We start from the raw sequence: 15,615 nt of genomic DNA on the forward strand, positions 1-15,615 counted from the left end.
TATTGGCACAATGCACAATGCAGCTATACAGTAATTCATACTGTATGTAGCATCAGAGCTCTAAAGAACAAGCCAGAGGTGACTCCGGAGAAGAAAACACACCCTGAGATGATATAAAATAACCAGATCCAGTTTTTTATATGGAGTCCATCCTCTGATACCAGATAGTGAGATAAATCATTCATCTTTCAGATTCAAGCAGCAGTGAGTGTGTTGAATGGTTGTTCAGTATGAACATCATGGTCTGAATGATTACAGAGGATTTTTAGGTTCAAAGTGTCCACTGAGGAATGGTTAAGTCCCAGATATACACTGTTTTTGGTAAGTTAGAGCATCCAATTAGCTCACAATCAACTTATCATATTCCAACTGTCCCAAAATGTTAAATTAAAATGTGGCAAATTACAAATGATCAAAATGGACACTTATGAACTCTCTGGGCTTTTATGCTCTATGGATGTTTGAGATTTGAAACAAAAAGATTCTTTTTGTTTTGGACAACTGATTCTTCCCTAATAGACACTTGTTTGAAAGGACAAGATAAATTGCACACATGAGGTGATAGTTCAGGAAGAAATGTGATTTAAACCACACTTTTACTAATTTGAAAGACTGGAGATATCGACAGTGAATTATTTATGGGTGTTCTTTATTTTGAGCTTTTAGCAGATATGAATTGTGGGGTATAAAGTAGGTTCTTAGCACCAAAAATGACATCGTTTCAGTCTGTTTATATAACAAAAGCAGGACATTTGAAACTTTGATTAAACAATTCTGGTCTCTGTCTGTATGATACAGCTGTCTTGTTTTCTACCTTTTATGCCTTTTGTATTAGGATAATAAATAACATTGGTCTTTATTTATTTAAGAGCAGAATTGGACTACAACCCCGTAAACTCACCTGTATTAATATGATCATTTTAAAAATCTTATGAGAATCCTTAGTACAAAAAAATAAAAATAAAAAAATTGATCATATAAATTATGTAAATAATGTATTTTTGTTATCAGATGTTAAGAAATTCGATAGACACCTTCATTTAAGCCTTGTTATCAGGTTATTCATGCACAAAAACATAAGCACATAAAGAACAGTTTCCCAGAAGCAGTAAATGCCAGAGACTTAATTCAACACTGCACTTGCAGAATGCTGACAAGGCAGCTTTTTTTTTTTTTTACAAACTCAAGCAAAGTTGGCCAGTATTGTGTTGGGGAAAAAAAAAGTGTCAGGAATTTCAAAACTGGCATTTCATTATTCTTTGGTGGATTTATTATCAGGCTCTTAAATAACTTTAGTAGTACAAATATTTTAAGATATTTATGAAAATTGTAGCTGTAAGATAATGTTAGTGCTGTCAATTTTTTGTGTTTATTTGGCAGCCAATCAAGGGAGAGAAATTGAATGAATGATTTAATACAAAAATTAAATATGAAGCTGAGTTATATAAGACAAGTATTGTGTATTTCTGTTAATATTTCTGTGGCCACTTATCTAGCTAGATTTTATAAGCAGTCTTAAATGATTCTGCTTATATCATTAATGCATTTCATTTCATTGTTTCTGACCATTTTACTTCATAGGAACGATTAAATAGGGACTATATATTTACTGACTTTATTTTTTTTATTATTAATTCTATATTTTTTCTTTTACATGATTTTTTTAATGTCTAGGTTTTCTAGGTTTATTTGAATTTCCACCATGGAGTGTTAATAAAGATATACTGTAGTTATCTTATCTCACATTTTATAATCATCTATTGAAGAAATATCTAGAAGTATGAGAACCATGTGAACCATGTTTACCATGATGGACTGATCAAAGTTAACAAACATTTTGATAAATTAATGCATAGCTGTACTTTTGACATTGAAACACCATCCATCTTGTTCTCTTCCTCGTGTCTCTCTAGTATATATATGTATACAATTTGCAGTTCAGCAGTCCAACACAAGATGGCAAAAATGGTCCGCTCGTACAGGCTCTGACATCATTACATAAAAATGCAACTAGCTCTCCAAATCCAATCACTCCTAGACCCATTTTATTGCAAGCTTCAGCTACAGAGGGCACTTAAGCAAGAGGTGGAAAAGAAGACTGAGGTTTACTCGGCTTTATCTCACTATGCGGCCATTTGTGCCAGATCATCACTGTTTCCTTGAAGAAAGAGGAATGTCAGAGACGCGTTCGACATGCAATCAAGTAATGTTTGTATTCCTACACACACGTGAACACACACACACACACACACACACACAATCTAGTCAAATATAATGTTAAATAATTAAGCATAAAGTAGTCTGAGATGCTTCTATATCATGCTGCAGTACTTGTGTTTCTGTCTCTCACCATCAAGCCCAGCATGCTGTCAACACGGATTCATGAACTGAAAATACCAAGATATTATGTAACATCTGCAATCCTCAATTATTTCATGAGCAGCTCGAAGCGCCTCTGAATACAAATGAGGTTTCTCACAGTGAAAGTAGGTTTCTCAAGGGGAAGCCAACGCCACTTCAACTCACCAAGTCCAGAAAAGCAGCTCATTTTGAGGTGTTTACTGAGAAACTGTGAGTGGTGCATTGATTGACCAGAATGGAAAGTGCAGCATAATAGTCTGAACTTCTCAGAGTGCTTGAAAGAACCTCAGAGATTTACTTGGAGTCAGATTCCATGGTTAATCCATGAGGCTTGTTAGTGGAGAAGAGGCTGGATGAAGCTGAGTCAGAAACTGAGCAAGCGGGGCTCCATGCTGGTCAGGTTACATCCTTGACTGGCGTCAGTTCACCATGTTGTTAACACTGCATTAAATGATTCTTTTGTGCGTAATCATGATGATTTCCCTTTTGTCTTCAAGAGTTTGCCTTTGCACACTTGGGCAAAGGTTCAAGTATACCAACAAATAAAATAGTATTCAAATGTTCTGTGTCTCAGAAAGTCTATAAAAAGGCATTTCTTGAGCTCACATTCTCCTGTATATTACATTATTGTTGAGAGCACTACAGCACTAAGCTGCGTGAACTGTAGTTGCAGCTGAGCGCTTACGTGTGGAGGAGGACAAGCTGGGGTATGAGCTACACAGGTCTTTGAGGCTCCTCCACTCTCTGAGCCACATTTCCCGCTGGTCTGGAGGCAGTTGGTCTATCTGCCTTGCCTTGAGGTGATCACAGGGCACTAGAGTTCCCCTTAGGGCATGCACTGTGAACCTGCAAAAAAAAGTAAAGTCCTCATTAGCAGTGTAAGGCAAGAACACTATCTGTGTCTGTACTGGTTTATTATTCAAATCTGTTGTTTCTGTTTGGAGTTTAAACCAAAAAGTAGGCATAGCCAATAGGTCTATATTTTCATTGTAACTTTGAACAATGTTTTAAACTTGTAGTATCTTAAGTATGTAACCTATTGAACCAGCATTATTGTATCAAATGATAAGAGATTTAAGCACTTATGTACGTCGCTCTGGATAAGGGCGTCTGCCTAATGCTGTAAATGTAAACGTATATGAACCAGTAATCTAATTTAAACAATCATGGCTCTGATCGGGCAAAAGTCTAAAAGTTAACTTCTAAATGCTTACATTTACCTGAATTAATGTGATCTTTTTTTTTCCCCCACCAGAATGAATGTAAAAATCTTCATTCTCATAACTTTATGTTATTTTTTATTATAACCTACTCCCTTTTGCTCATCTTATAGTCTCAACTAAAATGCTCTGTGGATCATTATTCTGGCAAGCTGAATGAATTGGGAATCTCATATTCATATCTGTATTTGTATTCTATTAAAACACATAATCTCTTCATTAGGGTTACAAGCCTAGTCCTTTGGTTTGTGGAAAATAGAGGCGCAACAGCAAATGGATACCGCCTAGTGAGCAAGGCTATTTATATTAGAATATTGTTGTTTTTTTGTTTTTTTTTTTTTTAAAATAAATAAATAAATATATGGCCTTTTTCTGAATACCGCACTTACAGATTATTCACCATTTATGCTAACAATGTCAGAAAGAAATTACCTTGGCAACAGTGCTACAACTGTGGTTAAAATGCAGACCAGGTAGAAAACAGGGTCTTTCATTTGCTGCTGCATGATCCAGTATGGGTTTGAAGGAGGGTTGCAGCTGATGCAGAGCGCACTGAAAGCCAGAGTCATGATAAAGAACACCACGAAGCTCCCCACCATGAAAAACCAGTGAACCGCTGTCTAATGGTAACCAAACAGAAATAAAGAAATCATGCAAGTGTGCTGTATTTATCATCACAATCACTACTGTTGACCTCGATCTCTGCTGACACTCATTTGAGAATGACATACCCAGCTCTTGATCTCAATTGCCAGGTGAAGGAGGATGGTGAACAAAGACAGAGTGTTCATGGGGGTTCCCAAAGAAAAGATTCCAATATCAGAATCTTTGTATGTCTACAAAAAGTACGAGAGCTACAGTCAAGAAATATACAGATATTACATGAACAGGATTGTTAAAAGGGAAGCAAAGTAATTCTGACTTACCCAGTATGGGACAAAGAAGCAAACAAGACTCTGATAAAAGGCATCTAGGATAGCTATCCAAAAGGTTGTACGACAGTATCCCTAAAAATAAAGTAAAAAAAAAAAGGTCTTATAGCACAATAAGTTAGAAATTGGATAACGATTTTAAATTTGACAAACAGGTAAATTATGTAAGGTCAATCAATCAATCGATCGATCGATCGATCGATCAATCAATCAATCAATCAATCAATCAATCAATCAATCAATCAATCAATCAATCAATCAATCAATCAATCAATCAATCAATCAATCAATCAATCAATCAATCAATCAATCAATCAATCAAATTTTATTTATAGAGCACCTTACAACAGCCAAAAGGAGCACAAGGTGCTTTAAAGTAAAACAACAATAAAAAACTAAATAAATAGACTCAATAAGAACACAATGAACATAAAATAGCAGTAGGTCACATCTAAGGTCAGATCTTTCTCATCATTCAAAGACTTTGAAAGGGTTATACGTGTATTTATCTCTTCTTGTTTAGACTATTATAATGCCCTTTATATTGTCAGTTAGGTTTCTCTTTCATGCTTGCAGTTGATGCAGAATGCTGCACAAGGCTATTGAAAGGAACGTGTAAGCGTGATCATATTTCTCCTATACTAGCCTCTCTTCATTGGATTTCAGTGTGTTTAAGGATTGATTTTAAGGTTTTAATGTTATCTTATCTTTTTGACCTTATCAAACCGTACATTCCGTCAAGGTCCTTAGGTCTGAAGATAACTTGTTCTTGCTTGTCCCTAGAGCAATAATAAAGTATAGGGGTGATCGAGTATTTGCAGTTTCTGACTGCCATTGTTGGAGAGGCTGGCACTAGCACTGTCTGTTTTTAAATTTAATTTTAAACATATTTTTACTCATGTAACTCAGTTTAAAAGGGTTTTTCCTTTGTTGTTGTTTCACTTTTCTACGTCTGGATGTACAGCACTTTGGTCAAATTCGGTTGTATAAAACGTGCTTTAGACAACTTGAAACTTGACATTATGTATAAATGAGTAATTTACTTAAAATTCAAAATAGAAATGAGATTATTATGAAACGAGGAAATGTTGGCTTAATGTGAATTGACCAATAAGTTGCATTTCACATGTAATTATGTGAGTTATATGTAAAAAAATCTTGTGAAGGTCAATTTCAGCATTTCACAGAAACTCCAGAAAAAAAGGAACATCAGGTGAATAACCATCATTAAAGATCTGAAATGAAACAAATTTTAGGCTTGAAAAAAGTCATTAAAATTATTATATTTATAAAAAGAATAAACAATTATGAAATTTAATAAGTGTTTTGTAAATAAATGTAGTGAAAAATTTACATTAAATGAATCTTATAAAAATGGTATAAAAATGACATCTGAAATAAAAAAAATTCAAATAAAAATACATTATTTATGTGTAAAACTGGCAAGTGAAAATAAATGAATCATGTTTAGAACATGGGTAAATATCATATATGCAACAAAAGAAAAACGTAAATAATCTAAATGAATGAATCTTATGTATAAAAAAAAACAACAGATAAAACAATCCTTTAAACAAATCAAACATTTAAAAAATAAAAACTGAAAATTTGTCAAGAGTTTAAAAAGTGCTTTGATTTTCATTTTCCTTTAGATATGAATCATGGGATTATACACCTTTGAAATTTGTCTGTATTTCCTTAAAGTGAACATGCCCTAACAATTTGGCAGCTCAGTGCTTAGGGTATTGGACTATATTTGATTGGATTATATTTGACAGTGCTACTGATTGAAAGGGTATGAGTTCAAATCCCAGTCCCACCAAACTGCCACTGTTGGGCCCATAATCAGCTAAACTCCTCAGATGTATCAGTTAAAAAAGGAGCAGGTTCTCATATGCTTTGACCAATCACATAACTGGCTTAGCAATAATGCCAGGTATCTTTGCACCTAATACAATCAATGCCTTTTAGTACTCTTTTTAAGAGTCCCCTGTTGGCTCCCTTGCAACTTAAGGGTTGTTTGGTTTCTTCTTAACAGTTAAACTGAAGCTTGTTAGATAAGCCCTTGAAAGTATGAGTCAACATGATTGTAGACTTCAGGAGCAGAATTTGCCCAGAAGGTATTATAATCGGATGCAATTTGCCTTTTATGAAGTGAGAAAATAGCAGACAAAGCTGTTTAGAAGGGAGGAGAGGAGTGCCAGAATGCCTCATATTACACAATTATAAGATCTTATAAGAGTTTCTGTTTAATTCTGGCTTCAGCTGAACATGACAGATTTATTACTGTACTCTAGTTAAGAAGCTGATATGATTCGATGTACTTCAACTACATCGTTACTATACATTTATCCCCTTGTGCTACAAGTGGCAATTTATGTGACGTATGCGATGCACACTAATCCCTCGACTCATGAGGGGAAGTTGATGAAAGTGTGCTAAAAGCAGCAGTAGGATAAAGTATTTATCAACATAGTTCCATTACTCTGCCATGCAAATGTCAAATGCTGACAGACTGTTATTATAGCTGTTCATAATTGTAAAGAAAAATACATCACGTATCCTGCAGCCTCAGCACACTGTAACTATGTGTTCATAATCAAATTGTCTATATTTGGGAACTCACCCCAGTATGCTGGCCTTTTTTATAGAGTTCTGGCAGGTGGAGGAGCATGTGAGAAGAAACTTCCCTGTCCATGATGCCAAACATGATGGGTGGAGAGGATGTGAAGAAAAGGTTAAAGAAAATCATGAACCAGTAGTCAATCATGGCTGTGCCAGAGAAGCCGCAGAAGAACTGGTACCAGAACAGGAGGTTGACATAAGCCTGGGGAGATAACGATGGAAGGAATTATCTGATTAAAATGCCAAGGTATTGAGTATAAGAGGACTACAAACCCCTACTACACTGAAATTCCCACCATTCTACCAGAGATTGTTAGATAGAAAGGTAATGTATGTTTTCCATGAATGTTGTGTTCATTCCTGCACATTCATGCAATTATCCAATCAGCCAGTCGAGTGGTAACAGTGCAATGCAGAAAATCATGCAGATTCAGGTCAAGAGCTTCAGTTAATCTTCACATTAAACACCAGAATGCGGAAAAAATTGAGCTCAGTGACGTTGACTATGACACGGTTATTAGTGTCAGACAGGCTGGAATAAGTAATTCAGAAATTGCTAACCTCCTGGGATTTTCTAAAGTTTTCACAGATTGGTGCAAATAAATAAACAAGAAACACCTTGTTAATGAGAGAGGTCAGAGAAAAATAGACAAACGGTGTTCAGCACACAGAAAGGCTATGTTAACTGAAATAGTCAATTGTGGTGAGCAGAAAAGCATCTCAGAAGAGACAACAAACCAAACGTTGAGACAGCTGGGCTACAAGAGCAGAAATATTAGAAAATAGCAAAAAGTGATGGTAAAAGGTCCAGTTGCTGCAATTTAAGGATATTTTCATTACCCAAAATTAATTTCTAAAAATAAAAAAAAAGTTATTTATTTGAAACAATAATTTTATGAAAACAGAATAAGGTTCCAGAATTCAGAGTTTCTTTCAGGTTGAATTTTCATATTTGAATTCAAGAATATTTGATTTCTTGAATTTATGTGGTGAAATAATTAGAAACAATTGGAGACAAGTAACTTTATGCAAAAAATCTTCATATCGTCCCTAATAATAATAATAATAATAATAATAATAATAATAATAATAATAATAATAATAATAATAATAATAAATTATCCAAAACAAAAAGTACAACTGTTCTCTTGTTTTACAATTTCCATCTTAGAATAAAAAAAGAAAGAATGCATCACACATGGACCATGTCTTGATCTTGGTAGATATTTCACAATAAAAATAAAATAAAATAAATATATTTTATAACTGAGCCCTAGAAATAGAAGACATCTTCACAGTTACAGTGACTTTCACACAAAGCTTGCTGTCTCTGTTATATTTACCACATTCTTGTAGAAGAAATAGATGATCATGTTTGCCAGTCGTGTGTAACAGGAGTGACCATGAACCAGGAGAAGCTTCTTCAGGTGTTTGAAGCGAGATATTGCAAAGTCACTGGCCATAACAGCCTTTTGAATAAACACCACACACAGACACAAACACACACAGAAACAGCCAGTCAACTGCAGTTAAATCATTCCATATCGTTCAATAGTGGATTAGTGAATTATATGAGCCATTTTATCCTATTAGCTACATGTCTGAAAATACCCACTGAAGCACCTAGTAGATAGAATATACAAACCTGCATGCCTTCCTGGCCTGATATTCCCACACCGACATCTGCTGCTTGAATCATGTTTACGTCATTGGCACCATCACCTGGAGGAGCAGAACGAATTACGTCTTCGTGTTTAAAAATAACAATGGCATGCCATCAAACCTGCACATACCACAATGTAAAAAAAAAAAGCAGAGACCTAACCTGACCCTGAATCTTATACTGTATATAAAGGTCTAGTGTGTTACCTATAGCAAGAGTCATGACCTTGAGCCTGTCACGCAGCAGTGTGACGACGGTGCTCTTCTGTGTTGGTGTGGCTCTGCAGCACAGCACAGAGCGGCTGTGTTGGCATAACTGCAAGAAGTGAGCCTGCAGATCATCATCCAGGAGCAGGCCCAGAGTTTGACCATCAATCACTAACCCAATTCTAGGCATCTCATCCAAAAACTGCGGTATCTCACTCAGAGCTCCGTTCAGCATGGTCCTACAGACGTCCTGTTAGAGAGGAGAGAGAAAGAAATACAGGCTAGAGCACATCATTCAGTTCAAGGAGGGACAGAGACCTAGAGCTTGTTTTATTATTGTATATGATGTATAGATGTACATACTCACAAATAGGGTTAGTGGCAGATTTAGATTAGGACTAATATGGTGAGGGAGACCTGCTGTTTTTATGGGTGCAAACAATTGGCCGCATTCAACAATATAAAAATGAATGCATGTATTTTTTTTCTGGCAAATCATGAGTCAAATTAAATCTTTGTTTTTGTTTTTTTTTTGCATTCATTGTATTGCAAATCAAGTTTCAGGTATCAGTAGAAGAGAATTGATTTTGAGACGTACTTTCTCAATATTTTATTATATTTAACTTAAAATTCAATGCACGGTTTTTCTAATTTATGTCACCTTCTTTTTTTAATTTAGGTTTTCTAAGGTTTTAATTTAAAATACTTGACACTTGAACGTGGTGGCAAAATAAACACATATGGCTCTAATTATTAATTATAAACGGTGAATTGAACAAATACATTTTAAAATGTTCTCTATAAAGCAGTGCAAAACTGTATTCCATCATCATTATTGTCCCCATTGTTCCATACTATGATTTTCTATCATATTATATAAACCAAAATGTTTTGAGTTAGGATTAGTAAAATGTACTGTATAATGCACCATGTAGCCCAAATCATACAATTCCTTATTCAACCATAGCAAGTACACTATATGTCTGTGGACAAATGTGACCGTTACATCCATATGTACTCTTTCACCAAACAGCCTCAAATTCGTTTGGTGTAGTATTACATTTTCACACAACATTGTTTGATACCATAATTATAGAGAGATCTAGAGGTGAAGGTGATTATAGTTACTGTAAGATTCTTGACACTTGTTTTATGGACAATATTATGGAATATATTTATCTGAAAAATTAATTGAATTAGATTTTGTGGTCACATACACCTAAGCATAGAGATGAGCAATAATATTATACGTAACTTCAATTTTAAATTCATAAATTCATACTGGGGACACTGCCATCATATAGACGGCTGTGGCCTGCATCGCAATTACTGAAATCACCATAGCCATTTTATGCCAGTTTCCACAAAATTATTAACTGGAGACCATATTAATTATTAACTTAATCATGACTTTGTTATCTGATGTAACATAGTGGCTAATTTTTAAATAAGACATGACTAATTTTGAGGCCAAAATATAACGATGTCACCACAGACTCAGTACAATTACCTATTTAGGATGAATATTTGAAGAAGTCATGAATTTTAGATAGAAATGGTTAATGTGTTATACATTATAGTTAAATACAAAATGTTTTTATCATTAGTGTGTAGTAATTATTTAATCATCACATAATCATAACTAAACCTGCACAAATGCTGTTATTCTGCTACATTAACATTGCATGAACTAGATACAGTTGTGGGAATGCTAATAGCATAATAATGTACATGTGGACTTGGGAAATATATAAATGATGTAACTTGTTTTTCATATCATGAATAAGTCTCTCTTGAACAAATTCATAATATTTTTTTGTCATTTTCTGGCAATAGTGATCCAGTAAAACATTATACTCATTAGATACTGTGTCAACTATGTTATTTCTTTTCTTGCTTATTGCTTGCTCACAGCCTAGCTTCTGCCCTCCACTAAACAAATATAACAAGAGTAGAATAAGATTCTGTGTGAAGGAAGCGCTCTCCTATCCTCCTCGGCACTGTAGAAATAGGATTACACCGCAGTCAAACAAGCCTTTCACATTTGAAAATTTACTTCCGACCTACTCTCTCAAAATAGGGCTTGGGGACAGAGACAAATGCATAAAGAAGCAGTATGCCTGTCAAATCACTGCCTTGTTTGAGGCAGTGTGGTAAACGTTCGATGGTGGATTTCATGGAGCTCAAGCCCTGAGGGCTGAGAGTGACGAAAAGTGTCACCTGCCCCAGTTAAACTCAATACATCACCTCATTCAGGACTTCCACTTCCAGTACATAGAACCAATTTTTGTCTATGCCTCACTCTGAGAGAGTGATATATCCATACCCTATTGCATACCCTAGAGACTACCAAGTTGGACGATGGAGTCTCAGAGACTAAGAAGTACATTTATAATATCTTAAACATGGCTGAATTGTGTATACCAACATGCTTTAATAGTCACTCAATGCAGGCAGGATTGAAATCAAAGGGACTCTGAGTTTAGCACCTTGTTTGCCATTTTAAATGTGAACACCAGGTCATTCTGGTCCAGTAGCTTGCAGGAGTAGGCAATGTTGACGGCTGTCTCAAGTTTGTCCCCGGTCAGCACCCATACTTTCATTCCAGCCTCTCTCAAAGCCTGGATGGTTTCTGGAACGTTTTCTTGAAGGCGGTCCTCAATTCCAGTGGCCCCTGTTTGCAAATGTATTTCACGTTTTACATACTTACATAAGTGCATAGTTGTGAATGTCTTTTATGCATTGACTTTGCTTTGGTTAAATCCATATCCATAATCATATGGATCAATGGAAAAATGTCAACCCTCATGTGACATACAACTCTTCTTTTACCATTATATTTTTTTAATTGGAGAAAAGCATTGATTCATTTTTTTTAACGATTATTTTTCAATTTACCCAGCAGTGTGAGCTTGTTTTCCATGTATGCTGCAGTGTCCATGAGTAGGTCCTCTTTCTTCTCTATAGCTGACTTGGCTTCTTGTCTCATAAATAACCACTTCTTATAGTCCTCTTCAGTTATAACCTTCAACAGTAAAAAGTGAAAGATTGGATGACGGTTGAAGATTTTGTCTGAAAACATTTAATATTCATTTTTTTTTCATTTCGACATCAAGATACAAAAAGACACAAAAAGGATGAGAACCTCTGGAGTAAGGAGCTACAGTGTGTAAAAAGCAAACAGGTGGAAATACAATGTACATGGATTGTAATCTATATTTTGTCAGCAGTGAGGTAGCCTGCTGATTTTACACTGTGACTAACCATGTATCTGTGACACCTTAAATGAAATAATGGAGTACTTTACCTTTTTTGCGAAACACAAGGTCCGTAAGCCATCCCTGGCGTACATGTCAAGGTCGTTCTGAGTTTTATGAACCATATTTGTCCTCTCACTTTTCATGTGCTCTTTTTCTAAGGGAATTAAAGCATGGAAGTACTGTGTTGTTATGGTTTCTTTGTACCATATAATGATCAAAGATGGCTAGTAGAACCTGCCTTTAAGTTTTACCTTTGAAGCTAGTGTCTAGTCGCTCCATGATGCTAGAGTCTGCACCTTTTGTATACATTACAATCTTTTTGGTTTCAGGATGGCGCACTATTATGGACATCCTTTTCCGGTTGGAGTCAAAGGCCAAAACATCCAGCACATCAAACCTCAGCAGTGTTCCTTGAGGCAGCTGGACAGTTACATGATGAGGTGTTCGTTCCTTTAAGGTGACGCCGTAAGCCTTGGCTGCATGCACCAGAGCTGCTTCATCTGGACTCTGAGCCTCATAGCACACATCATCTATCACACATAGACTGCTTCCTGCCTGGTCCCACCCCCAACCGGTCTTGCCTTCATTAGGGTTCTCAGTATAAGCATAAAAACTGGGGACCTCGTGGACAGGAGATGCCATATTGTCCATGGGAAAAGGTTCTGAGAAAGGCCTTCTCTTCCTAAAGATCAGCTTCCCAAGAGATGCTACTCGATTCAACATACCCTTCATGCACTCTTGTGAACTGGGGTGAGAAGTGCTACGTTTCACTGTTGCCTGAAAGACAAAAAATTTGTGCTTACTTTCTGATATTCCGAAATGACTTGTCGAGAATGAATATAAAATAAAAACTATTTTAATTCATTGGTGATTTCTACAGAGACATAATATTGATCCACACAATCAAAATAATGCATAGCCACAATTCATTAATGTGTAGGAAAGAAACATTCATGAGAGGTTATGTCTTAGTAAGGCATGGAAAAGGATAATTAAGGCAAAGTAACAAGATAATCATATTTTAATATTACATGATCACTGTACTTTGGCCCCAAATTGGAGTGATTTATAATAATCATCAAGTACATCGGGAAAAAGAAAATGCTGTCTGTTATCTAGTTTACGTTACTTTAAGTTTACATGCATTCAAATGCTGATTAGTTATATAATATATATAATATAACACTATGTTTAAATTGAACTACAATTCTTATTAACCAATAATAAACCATTTATGTCTCAGTTCTATAATTTGCCATGACTAATATAACTAAATTATTAAAATACATTAATTTGAATCGATTGTTCTTTAATAGGAAAGTTCACTGTAACAAATCCCAGAATTATACAAAAACAACTGTCTTCAATTAAGAATACAAACTACATTTTAATGCTGATAAATTCCTAAGTTGCACCATTACAGCAGCTTGTTCCCTTCGATTTTGTAAATTGCTTCCATAGCTTAATATCACTCCTTCAGATAAAATAGTGACCACAACTTAATTATCCCAGTCTCTTATGTTACTAAATAGTGATCATATCTTAATTATCGTTCTCCTCTGCAAGAATAAATAGTGACATTAACTTCGTTATCTTGTTTTCTCACATTAATAAATGGTGACCACAAATGAATGATCTCATTCCCTTGTGTTACTAAATAGTGGTAACAACATAATTATCAAATTTTCTCATGTTACTAAATAGTGACCGCAACTTTACCTCATTCTCACATATTCCTGCAATAAACAGTGACCACAGCTTAACTCTCTCCTTTACTCTCGTTATTAAGTAGTGACCACACATAAATCATGTCCTCATGCAATTAAATAATGACCGTGGTCTAATGAAATCTTTCCCATACACAAATAAGTCACACTTTTCATTAAATAAAGACATCACCAGTGGGGCTCTGTAAATTTTCAAATACGATATCAGTTGTCACTGTCTATTATATCTTCTCAGCCTGTCCCAGGCCAATTCCATCTTAAAATCTTATTATTGTCTGGTTTGTCTATAGACTTACACTTTAATGTCTGTTTCTAGAGATCAATTAACAAAAAAAGCCTTAAATTCGCATGGCATAAGACTGGTATTGCAAATAGGGAATGACCTCTGGCCTAAGGAGAAAATTCTAATAGCATACAACCAGAACAGATCTATTGTTGCTTGTGTGCACTTAAATATCCTCATTTTTCACAGCAGCACTGAGTTGTTTCAAAGTAGGTAGAATAGGATTAGTCATACAGGCCATAATAATATCTGGGGGGTATCAGGGTTGCAAACACATATACTCTGCTTCCAGGAGGAGTCACTGTGCATGGTGCACTATTACTGCTATTATTTTGACATCAAGGCTGTTTTTGTGCTGTGACTCAGTTCATGAGAGCATAGTGCTGTCCTTTGCAGTAGAGGCAAGGTTAACATGACCACTTCTCTTACCCTTTGTCTCTGTACAGGTTTTGTTGAAACCAATACAGTGTTGCAGATGGCTAAAGCCAGGAAGAACTCCAGGTACTGTGCATTTTTTCTCTCACACTCAGCATCTTCTACTAGCTGGAGCAATGTCTGGTCTGGAACCACCTCAGTTTCCTGTTTAACCAAACAACAAGCCAAAGTCCTTAGTGGTGAGCCATGGCACAACACACACACATGCTGACATCACGCACCCAAAGCATTGTGTCATTTGCATCCCCGTGGTGAATATCGTAAAATGGAATGAGAGGAAGGTGTACTGTGATGGGGAAGCTGTGGAAAAGAGTGGTGGGCTATGGGAGAGCAGTAGGCCATGTTTAATGCACCTCAGCAGGTCCATATGTCAACGCACAGACATCAAGAGCAGTGGAGCCAGCATTCCTCTGTTTCTTTCTCACACCAAGCTGGCCGGCCATCTGCGTGCTGGATCTGTCCACTTACAGGGACGAGACACTGGCGGTCTGTTCGCTCCTATTTGATGGCATCTCACCTCATCTAATCTGCACCTGCCACTAACTCTCATATAACCACAGCTCATGGCAGATCCTCTCCCCAGGCTATCCCTACTAAATCTGCTAAAAAAAATAGTGTTATTGATTCAGTACCCTGCCATGCTTCACTGGGGAAAGATCTGACCACCAAGCAGACAGGTTTATAGCTTTGCTGTCTAGGCTATTCAAAAATGTATCTTGTCACCTGTGGGGGAGTCTTCAAGCTGTCAATTTTTATTTGGCTAGATTTTTTTCTAAACATAAATATTTCTTTTGAACACAGTGTACACTGTAAGTCTTGACAGCAGTTTTATTCAAAAATAATATAATAAAAAATCCACAATGTGCAATAGTTGTGATTATGGTCTTTAATACACCTTCCTGT

General features: G+C 35.9%; 1 protein-coding gene across 2 annotated transcripts in view; it reads right to left on the bottom strand.

Annotated features, from left to right (window-relative positions):
* Positions 1 to 326: 326 nt before the first annotated feature.
* Positions 327 to 15,615, bottom strand: part of atp10b (ATPase phospholipid transporting 10B) — a 36,144-nt gene continuing 20,855 nt past the window's right edge. The window contains exons 9-21 of one of the 2 annotated variants that reach the window (XM_027165271.2): positions 14,707 to 14,856; positions 12,519 to 13,044; positions 12,315 to 12,421; positions 11,906 to 12,032; positions 11,497 to 11,681; positions 9,008 to 9,257; positions 8,784 to 8,860; positions 8,482 to 8,607; positions 7,140 to 7,340; positions 4,508 to 4,588; positions 4,313 to 4,417; positions 4,014 to 4,201; positions 327 to 3,207 (exon numbers count right to left, since the gene is read on the bottom strand). In XM_027165271.2, the coding sequence (XP_027021072.2) occupies positions 3,009 to 3,207; positions 4,014 to 4,201; positions 4,313 to 4,417; positions 4,508 to 4,588; positions 7,140 to 7,340; positions 8,482 to 8,607; positions 8,784 to 8,860; positions 9,008 to 9,257; positions 11,497 to 11,681; positions 11,906 to 12,032; positions 12,315 to 12,421; positions 12,519 to 13,044; positions 14,707 to 14,856 (2,322 nt within the window). In that variant the 3' untranslated portion in view covers positions 327 to 3,008. The remainder of the gene's footprint in view (positions 3,208 to 4,013; positions 4,202 to 4,312; positions 4,418 to 4,507; positions 4,589 to 7,139; positions 7,341 to 8,481; positions 8,608 to 8,783; positions 8,861 to 9,007; positions 9,258 to 11,496; positions 11,682 to 11,905; positions 12,033 to 12,314; positions 12,422 to 12,518; positions 13,045 to 14,706; positions 14,857 to 15,615) is intronic. The other variant, XM_027165272.2, reaches the window with a different exon arrangement.

The sequence above is a fragment of the Tachysurus fulvidraco genome, chromosome 10 (assembly GCF_022655615.1).
Source record: "Tachysurus fulvidraco isolate hzauxx_2018 chromosome 10, HZAU_PFXX_2.0, whole genome shotgun sequence".
Taxonomy (NCBI): Eukaryota; Metazoa; Chordata; class Actinopteri; order Siluriformes; family Bagridae; genus Tachysurus; species Tachysurus fulvidraco.